Here is a 10545-nt window from a genome sequence, read left to right on the forward strand (position 1 = left end):
TCCGCTCTTCCCAGTGACAAGGGCCGCGCGGGCCGGCAGGGAGCGGGGGGGTAGTCGCTGCCTCCACGGTGCTTGGCGTTACTCAGTAGTACGCTGGACTGTATGTACATCCAAATCCGAGTACAGACTCTGGAGTGTGTCCAGAACACACGCGGGGAGGCTGCCAAGTCAGGAAGTCAGTCAGCAGCGCTGCACCTTCCAGGCCGTCGAGATTTCAAAGCCCATCAGCCCGCATCTGGATTTGCGCTTTGGAAGATAAGGTCACCAGGAATCACATGTGGAAAACGTGGGCAGCTAAAGATGTGGGTCACCTACGAAGCACTTCTTACTGGTCAGACCAATACTACCAGCCCTAAAACCTTCTAGCACTGTGCCTTGGACTGAATGACTTTTGAAAATGGGTTAAAAAAAAAAGCTCAGTGACACCTGTCAGAAGACAAAATAATCAGGTTGCCTTGTAAACAAAGCCATAACCAGCACGAGGCCATGCTCAGATCGCATCTGCCTGGCGGGCAGCACCTTGCCTGCCCCGTGGAGACCCTGGGTGGGGTCCCAGGAAGTGTGACGACCCTGTGCAGTCCACCTTAACACCTGCGGCTGCTGAGCTGGATCGAGGCTGGGTCTGCTGAACACGCTGGGATAGGAGGCAGAGGTCTTCATGGGGACAGTGGCCCTGCCAACCTCCCCTGGGACCAGGCTGCCACCAGCCCTCTTTTAGCTTGTCCCTGCCCTGATTCACCTGTCACCACTACTCTGGGCCCTAAGAGGCCTGCGGTCAGCAGAGTTTAGAGTTTGCACCAAGAGGCTGCACCACAATGGCCCTGCCGTCCCCACCTCCACACTGGGACTCATAGTGACCTGGAGGGTGGTTTGGGGGTCCTGTACCTCAAGTCTCGTGGATGGGACGTGTGGCGGAGTACAGTCAGGGCACCTCCAGCACCACATTTCCATCGAGGGCATCTCCACCTATCACTAGGTAGCACCGTCGAGAGGACCACGGCGCCCTCTATGTTTCTGTATGGCTGCAGAACTCAGGAGGTATTCGGGGGTTGACAACTATTCCCCTAATATGGCTGACACTAAGAGGGGCTTCACTGTGTGGGTGACAGCCCCTCAATGGCTGATCCAGAAGCACTCTCAAACCCTTTGCAGTGGGTCTCTCCCTCTCTTTAGGCACTCTTCTCTTGGAGATTTCTGCCTCTCTGGCCCATTAGAATTAAAGTCTGCCCCCAAATAAAGGTCTGACTTTTCGCTACGATTTCCAGGAGCCCCTTGGGGCCCTTAATCCCACTTCCATCTATCAGACTCAAACCAGCAAGCCTGGCCATAAGTCACAGAAAACGAAAACCCCTGAAACAGACCCAGGCTGGGAAGACACCGCATCCTGGAAGGCAACCCTCATTTCATGATGTGATGGAAACCTAATGAGAACCCTTTAGAACTGAGCCTGAGATTCGTGGGTTCATTCCCCCACCCCCACCCTGTGATGAGATGAATTCAAACCTCAGATGAGCCTGGAGGGTCCAGCCGGGTTCGGGGGGGGGGGGGACCTCCCTCCAAGTACCCTGTCCCCACTTCCCAGGCCAGACCTAGGCTGAAGGACCACACCCTGCCATTAAAGAGAACTGCTTTGGGAGTGAAGACACACTCATCTGCCAAAAATAGCCACCGCCTGCATACTTCTGTTTTAAGGCAATGTTACCCTTCCATCTATCAGACGGAACAGCCCTGGGTCGTTTAGAGGAAAAATTAAATTAAGTGCTTTCTTTGGAAACAGCCTACGCCCACTTGCCCTCCCCCACCCCCCTTCCCTCTAAAACAAACCGGCTCTTTCTTTTATTCCAAGATGACTGGATTCTGAGTCCTTCCTATGTGGAGACAGACATGGAGTCTGAAAACCTCCTTCTGTGACACTGTGGGCAGATCACAGGGAGATGCCAGGCTCCCTCTCCTGCCTTCAGAACCATGGATGTGGGTGCACCAAAGGACTTTGGAATAAAATTCCTGAACCTGGAATGTAAGTTCCTGAGACATGAAATGCGTTCAGAGTGTGGCTTTCTCTGCCTCACACAGCAACAGCTTTGGGTGGGACCCCACTTTGGAACAGGCATGAAGACATCACACCCCAAGCACCCAGGGCTCTTCACACAAGGTCCCTTCCACATACTCCACTCTCTCTCTCTCAGACTAAATTTATGCATGCTGGGCCATCACAGTGCCCCACGGCACCAGGACGGCCAGCTCGGCACCCGACCAGACAGCCTCGCCCCCAACCATCCCACCCACGTCAGAATAGAGCCACAGCCCAACTCGGTACCCAGCATGCTACACCGCTAAGCCACAGCATGCCATTGGCCATGCCCAGCAGACACATAGTAGTTACAGTGGCACCTAGAGCGCCGCAGATGGCACAGACAGATGGCCCATCTTCTGGAGCTGGCCCCACACAGCAGCCAGGGCTACCACCCTGGCTTGGCATGGGTCCCCAGGTTTTTCTGTGCAGCACCCCACATCATGAGAGCGATGGGGTGGAAGTGGAATGGCTACAACCAAGGCACTCTGGACCCAGGAAGCCTACCGACGGTCCTCCGAGCCCCAAGGGTCGTTCCTCCTCATCAAAGTGAGAGGTCTCTGCAAGACACCCAGTCCTTCCCTATAATGCATGCGTGTACACACACACACACACACACACACACACACACACACACACACACAAAGTTCTGCAGCCTCATGTTTGTGGGCCCTGACTCTGAAGTACACAGAAGGCCGTGCTGAGCCTCACAGAGCTAGGGTGGGCACTCCAGGGGCCTTGGAGCTTCCTGGAGCACAGCCTCACTGCCTGGGCCCAAGGTTCAACTCCAGCCCAGCCCGGGCTGGGATTCCAGGCCATGTTCTCCGGCTCTGCGCTTCTCTTCTCCTACCAGGAGACGGGAGCTCAGGCAGGGTGGGCAGAAGCCAAGAGAACAGAAAGAAGTGATCCAGATGACAGCGAGAAGGTGGAGATTTCCAAGTCTGCACTAGCGACACTGACGGTCTGAGAAAATCATTCTCTACAGCTGTCTGGCCAGAGTTCTCCGAGGACAAAACAGAACACACACTCTCCACTGCACTTTCCACAACAGCGCTGCACCACTCCTGAAAAAGCACAAGTCCCAAGTTCTGGTCTCCTGCCACAGAGCAGTCTCTGTGAAGCGCTGAATGACGAGGCAGCACCATGGCCTCACACGGCGGGACTTCCACGACCACCTTGCGTGGGAGAGATCAGGAAGGGCATGCACCACCATCTTTCTGAAATCTTTTCAAAGTCAAGATTTCCCAGGCCTGATTTTCCAGTCAGCAAGCACAGAACCGTGAAGGGTCCTGGGGTGCCGTCTGCAGGGTGGCGGGTCCTGGATAGGTGGTGCCCAGGCCCTGTCTCTCAGCGGTCTTTGGGTGCAATGGTCTCTGTTTCCAGTTCCCCCAGGCCAGGGGAGAGAACCCGTGGAGGCAGGGAGCGAGACAGCAGGACCAGTGCAGTGAGGCAGCAGGGGCTTCCCGCCACAGTCCTCCGTGTGCAGTCACGGCTTAAGGCATCCCTCTGTGTGGCCTTCCCTTAGGCCTACGTGCACCCTGAGCCAGGCCCATAGGGCAAGGACGGAAGCTTGCAGGTTGGCAGGAAGGAGACCAGGCCTTGCACTTGCATCAGTGACCAACCCAGGCAGGGCCAGAAATCGGTCAGCCTGCTCTGTCCCTGTGTTCCCAAACCTGATGGAAAACTCCAGAGTGCAAATCTATGTCCAGAGTAAGGCGACATAAGAGGTGCCCTCGCTGGCCTCATGGACCATGTCCATCCCTGAGTAAGGGGTTCAACACCACTGAATCTCAACGTTGTGGGTATCGCTATTTGTGCAATTTGTGAGTGGTGGGGGTTTTTTTGAATTTTTTTTTTTTTTTATACAAACTGACATTGACACCTGAGGTGAAGAAAAGTGTTTTTTTCATGGATTTTTCATCACGTTCTCACTCTGCTTTCTTAGTACAAAAGGGGCAGGGTCTGACGCGAGGAGAAAGAGGAGAAGGAAGAAGAGAGCGGCTGCTCATGGCTGTTGTCGGCAGGGTCCTGGGGTCCTGGGGCTGGGGCTGCAGGGCAGCGGTGCGCTCAGGGTGAGCTTGCTGGGCTGATGGTTGGGCTGCTGGCGTCCGAGCGGCTGTAGTCGCTGAGCGAGCCGGTCCGAGACCCCCCACTGCGCCGCTGCAACATGCCAGGGTGGAAGTTGGCATGGCGCCGCGCATGCTTCGTCAGGTGGTCGCTGCGCATGAAGCGCTTCTCACAGATGGGGCAACTGAACTTCTTCTCCCCCGTGTGCGTGCGGTAGTGCCGCGCCAGCTCATCAGAGCGTGCGAACTTTTTGTTGCACTCCTGCCAGCTGCAGGCGAAGGGCCGCTCACCTGTGGGAAAGGGGACAGGGATAGTGTCAGTCTCAGCTCTGTCCAGCGAAGCTGGCCTCCTGTGTCTGGCCCCTTCCTCCCTCAGGACACCTGCTCACCATCCCCAGGAGGCCCCTACGACCCGCAGCCCTCAGCCACCCCACTTCTCACCCACGGCACCTACTCCTTCTCTTGTAGCAATCCATAAAAGCAGGTGTGAGGTGGACCCGGCTTCCCTCATACCCCAAAGTGGAAGTAGATGAGCCAGGCTCCTGGGACCAGGTGAAGTGGCAGGGGCCAAGTGGTAGGTCTAGCCAAACATGCTGCCTCTCCATCCTGGAGGGGGTCAGATAAATCCCTACCACAATCCTGGCCTCCTTGGGCTCTCTTGTCTGTAACACAGGGTTGTGTGTGATATGAAAATTTTTCCAGGGGCTGAGACTGGACAACCTGCCAGCCTGTGGCTCCTTTTCAACTACAGTCCCAGTACAAGCAGCCACCAAGAGCCAGTTGAGGAGACCACGCCAGGCTCCAACAGACGCCAGCAGGGTGACAGACAATGGCGGTGGCCTTGACAACCCATGAAGACATAGTAGGGGTGGAAGGTAAGGAAAGTGGCCTACAGAAAGGACCTTGGCCCCTCCTTCAGGTCCTTACTCAGACCTCAGGAGAGACTACTATTCACCCAGGCAAGTTCTAAACCACAAAAAGTAACACCAACTGCCCCGGATAGCCAGTGGGGGCTGTGCACCCCAGGATACAGCGACCATCCGACCTGGTCTTCTTCTGTCTCCACACGGTTCCCTAAAGCAGATGCCAGTCCTTCCTGGTGGACTAGCTATACTGACTACTTAAATCCACCTACCTCGAATACCAACAGACACTCAAGGGTGGCCAGATGGCCCAGGAAAGTCAGCCGCACTCAAGGAAAGCAGAGCAACAAAAGCACCAACTCCAGAGAGAGTAAAACCAGGGAGAGAATGCTGACCTAAAAATTCTAGTAAGGTCTCCAGAGAATCTGAGACACAATTTGATGCACAAAGCAAACAGGAGAAAGTTCAGAGGAATAAAAAGTAGCAAAATATCGTTGCCCAACCAAAGTTACATGTAAAAAGCTGCAAATATATGTAAGGAATATTTCAGAAAACAGACCACCCGCCACCCGCCCCGGAAACTAAGAGAACACTGCAGAATTCTGTCTCCTCTTGTGGAAGCAAGCAGTCACAGGTGGCCGGATTTGGCGGTCTCACTAATTCCTGCCATAAAGGGAAAGGTAATGGTGTTGTAGGGCTTTAAAACCCAAGTAACCATCACCATTTCCTAAATCTACTGACAATGGCAGCTAACAGACAGGACAGGCTGAAAGTTGAAAACCACAGGGAATTAACCAGGGAATTTAACATCTAACAGGAGGTGTAGAGCATGAAGCCAGAGAAAATGAAGTACAGCACACAAAACTGCTGAAGAACTAACAGAACAGGATCTATCAGAGTAAAAATTAAGATGCAAAACAAGCCTAAAACAAAAAGCTGACTAACACGATCAGGGTAAGGAAAGGTCGACCCTGATGCAGGGATTTTTGCCAAGATAGAACACAGAATAAAACCAGTAATTCTAAAATTTCACAGAGAAGGAGAGAAACAAATGCCAGGTTATCTGTGAGCAACAAATGCCAGGTTATCTGTGAGCAATCAAGCTAGACTCTCCTAACTCCCACTGTACACTTGAAGGCAGGGCAACAGGGGCAGCTATGTTTACATCTCACATATTCCGGAAGGAAGGAAGGAAGGAAGGAAGGAAGGAAGGAAGGAAGGAAGGAAGGAAGGAAGGAAGGAGAAAGGAGAAAGGAAGGGGAAGAAATAAACAAAAAAAAAAAAACAAAACTGAGAAGCCAGAGCTATGAGTGAAAAGTAGAGGGAAGCCAGGCGAGGTGGCGCACACCCGGAATCTGAGCACTCAAGAGACAGAGGCAGGATGATCCTCGAGAGTGAGGCCAGTCTGGGCTGTCTTGAAGGGGAGTGTGAAAGGAAGAAAAAAAGACAGGTGGGCAGGTGAGAGGGAAGAAGGCAGGGAGGGAAGGAGGAGAAATCCTAAGTCAAGGGAAGGCAGAAGCCTGGAGGAACACCAGACAGGTGACCAGGCCTCACCTCACAGGGCTAAAAGTCCCGGAGGAAAGCACCTCTGTGCACCAGGGTACAATCAAGAGGCTGGATAAGCTTCTGAACTCCAGGAAACTCACCACTATACCTTGTTTAAAAAAAAAAAAAAAAAAAAAAAAAAAAAAGAGGCAGTAAGAAACTCCAGGAAAAAATAAAGGCATGCAAGAAAACTGAGGTCCAAATCAGAAGCTAACCACAAAGGCAGGTGAGTGTGTACAGTCAACTAAGAGCTCCAAGCCAAGCTCTGCTGGCCAGGCTTTTGTGCTACATTATTTATCCTGCATAACCACGCCATGAGGTGGCAGAAGGAAATGGACTCCAGCACAGGCGCTGGCGCATGGACACAGATTTTACACAGTTCTTAAACGCAAGCTGTCTGGGTGCAAAAGCAACCTCACAAGCTGGGTGTTGTGCCACATGCCTGTAATCCCAGCACCTAGGAGGTGAGGGAGGATCATTTTGACTTCTAGGCCGGCCTGGGCTACACAATGAGCTCAAGACCAGCCTGAACTACACAGTGAGAACCTGTCTCTAGTCAATCTCACATACCCCTTTGTAATGTAGATTTCAGGGAAAGGTAGAGAGGTCAGTGTGTAGTCAAAGCAACTAATGGAGAGAAATAGGGTAAGAGTAACAAAGGTAATAAAATAAAACATTAGTGCCAGCCAGCTAGCTCCGTGGACTTAAGCACCTGCTTAGGCAGATGCAGGGGCCTGGGTTCAATCCCTGTTGTACTGGGTTCGATCCCTGAGACACACTGAGATGGAGACCGGGGCTTGGTGTGCTGGTGCGCACCTGTAATCCCAGCGCTTGGGAGGCTAAAAAGAGGAGGATCACTACGAGTCCTATCTGTGTGGTGAGTTCTGTAGACCCTATTCTAAATATGAAAGAAAAATACAATACAATACAACAATGACCAACTCAAGAGGAGGTGGGATGGGGTAGGAGTGAGGCAAACCCTTAAATTTCATGGCAGGGAAATAACAAACTAAATCTGATAAATTACAGAATAGCTATAAAATAATATAGTTCTTTTATGGCAGTAACCACCAAGACAACTAAAACCAGAAAGAGAAACATTGGTTTCTGGAGAGTAAACTTGAACTGGGAAGGGGATACTTTTCATTCTAAGCTTTTCTGTTTTATGAAGCATCTTTGTAACAATTGAAGTGAACATTTAAGTACAATTTTAAAATATCTAGGGGCTGGGAGATGGCTCAGTAGAATAAGTGCTTCCCTGCCAAGCGCAAGGGCCTGAGTTCAATCCCCAGTTCTGCCAAAAATATAAATAAATAAATAAATAAATAAATAAATAAAATAAAATATCTACTTCAACTTTTCCTTAATCACTTTCAAAGAAATATTAGTACTGAGAAAACTGCTAACTGGTTCTAGGAAAAATTTTTTCTAACTGCCTCATGCCAGCCACAATTCACAGGCAACCAAGTGAACACGGAGGCAGAGACCGTTCGTAGTGTGCAGGGATCAGCCAGCCAGAAGCACAGCAGACGCCAGGTCCGAGACCAGGAGAAAAGCTGGGGGACCTCGCGCACAGCCAGGAGCAGCTGCCCTACCAACACCCTGATTCCAGACTCTGACTTCAAGCACTTAAAGAGTGAGTTTATGTTGTTTTCCAGCTGTCCAGTTTGTGGAAATGTGTTACAGTAACCACTGGATATGACGATGCTGGAGAACACAAAGCGGTGCACACATACACATGGGATGTGCCTGGCATGTCCCAAATACTCCTAAAACAGGATCTGTTATCGCTGTTCTTATTCATTATCACCCAACTGGGTTGCCTTGGTGGGGATGGGTGGCTCAGATCCACCCTTGTGCAAAAGGCCTAGGCCTGTATTAGAGGCTTTGTCCTTTCCAGGGTCCTCCTGCTTACAACCCCTGAGGCACAGGGCGTGAGCAGTTACACCAGGCACCCGTGTGAGGGACACCCAGAACTGCAGCAGCCACCTGGATGGCTGCTGGTGTCACACAGCCTAGAGAGGAGGAAGGCAGGTCCCAGGCCACCATCTGGCCAACATGAGGCCCTGTGACTCCTTGGCCCTCTCTTACTGAGGCCGTACTCAGCACCTGCCCCTGAAGACAGGATCAAGACCTGGCCAGAGGCAAGCCTCCTGTTCTGGTCTCTATTTCTCACTCAGCCTATTTCAGGAGAGGTAAGGGCCAATAAAAGGAAACTATAGGCCAGGTGTGGTGGTGCATGCCTATAATCTCAGCATCAGCACTCAGTAGGCTGAGGCAGGAGGACTGATGTGAGTTTGAGGTCAGTCTGGCTACGAAGTGCGTAGGGAAACCCCGTCACTCATTCCTCTCTCTCTCTCTCTCTCTCTCTCTCTCTCTCTCTCTCTCACACACACACACACACACACACACACACACACACACACAGAAATTATGACTCATGCTGGCAAGGTCAGCACCAGGTCAGGTCAGGTGGCCCCTGAGTGGTGGCATTCCAGTGGCACCCAAGATACAAGAGGTGGGGAGGAGCAGCAGAAAACTGCATTCCAGTGCACTTCACTTCCAGCAAGGTCCCCAGAGAGCATCTGTTTATATGGGTTCCATCCACGCAGATTTACATTACCAATGAAGAACATCTTAAACCTAAGCGCAAACTCAAGTAGCTGTTGGAGGGATGATGTCACTGCACATGATGCACTATCTGGAATACTCCATTGTGCTCTTTGGGAGAAAGATGGGTAAATGTCACTGTGCCATGAAAACAGCTCTGAGCTCAAGGCCCCCCGAAAGGGTGCCAGGTACCTGCTGGTGTCATTCTCTGTCCTCAGTGACACCGGCTGTTCTGGGGACTGACCTCAGGGTGGTGTGGCTGAGCTGAGTAAGCACAGGGCTAGGACAGGAGGAGGGTGGGGAACCCAGGCTGGCCCTGCAGGCTTGGGGCCCTCCTGCCCTTGGAAAAGGGTGCCAGAGTCCTCCTTACTCCAACCCACTCTGTCACCTGCCACCTCCCACACGCAAGACACTGGCCACTTCTTCCCACAGAGGGAGCTCAGTCTAGCCCCAAAGGGGTCGCGGGGGCTCCTACAGGTGGCTTCAGAACCCAGCACGACTAGGGCACAGAGCCTCATGAGACTGCTTGGGCTGGGAGGTCAGGCGCACTGGGCAGGATGGGGATCAGGCCTTGTGAAGAGCAGGTGAAAGGAAGAGGGGGACGGAATGCTGGGGGATACAATGGGGAGCAGAAGCAGACCAGACTCCACCAGGAGACCCAGGGGACCTGTGGTGGTAGGCCAACAGCTTTGGGCCAGGTGAAGTGGAGCACATTCAGCACTGGGTGCACCCCACATGTGGGGGGCAGGCAGGGTGTCCAGGGAGTGCACGCAAGGTGCAGGGTGCATAGGTGGAGGTGGGAAGGGTGCCAGGCACATGGGGCGTGCAGGAGAGGGCTCAGTGTGGGGCCAGCCTGGGTGAGGACGAAGGAGGTTACATAAATGTTCCCTGGCGCCGCCGCGAGGCTGCCTTGAGTCCAGCAGGACCCAGGACAATTGCCTCATCTTATCAGGAACTCCACGTCCCCACCACTCTTGCCCAAGCCACAGCGGGAACAGTGTGTTCTGCGCAGCAGGAGGGACCCTGGCCAGGGGGCTCCCCACCACCGCAATCTTCACACAGAAGCTAGGCAGGGCTCAAGGCGTGCTTGGGGTGTCCCACCCGCCTGTGCGAAAGGCCAGCTTCCCATTATCTACCAGCACCCACCCGGCTGCCCAAACTACTAGCCAGCCTGCCCAGAGCCCCTAGGCAATAAGAAACCAGCCTGCCCAGAGCCCAGAGCCCCTAGGCAGTAAGCAACCAGCCTGCCCAGAGCCCAGAGCCCCTAGGCAGTAAGAAGCCAGCCTGCCCAGAGACCAGAGCCCCTAGGCAGTAAGCAGCCAGCCTGCCCAGAGCCCAGAGCCCCTAAGCAGTAAGCAGCCAGCCTGCCCAGAGCCCAGAGCCCCTAGGC

General features: G+C 53.1%; 1 protein-coding gene across 1 annotated transcript in view; it reads right to left on the reverse strand.

Moving 5' to 3' along the window:
* Nucleotides 1-3959: 3959 nt before the first annotated feature.
* The window catches only part of Klf13 (Kruppel like factor 13), a 7510-nt gene continuing 924 nt past the window's right edge, over nucleotides 3960-10545 (reverse strand). Inside the window, exon 2 of the mRNA XM_023709774.1 lies at nucleotides 3960-4428. Coding sequence (XP_023565542.1) covers nucleotides 4139-4428 — 290 coding nt within the window. The 3' untranslated portion in view covers nucleotides 3960-4138. The remainder of the gene's footprint in view (nucleotides 4429-10545) is intronic.

Source organism: Octodon degus, unplaced genomic scaffold (genome assembly GCF_000260255.1).
Source record: "Octodon degus isolate 3935 unplaced genomic scaffold, OctDeg1.0 scaffold00002, whole genome shotgun sequence".
Lineage (NCBI taxonomy): Eukaryota > Metazoa > Chordata > Mammalia > Rodentia > Octodontidae > Octodon > Octodon degus.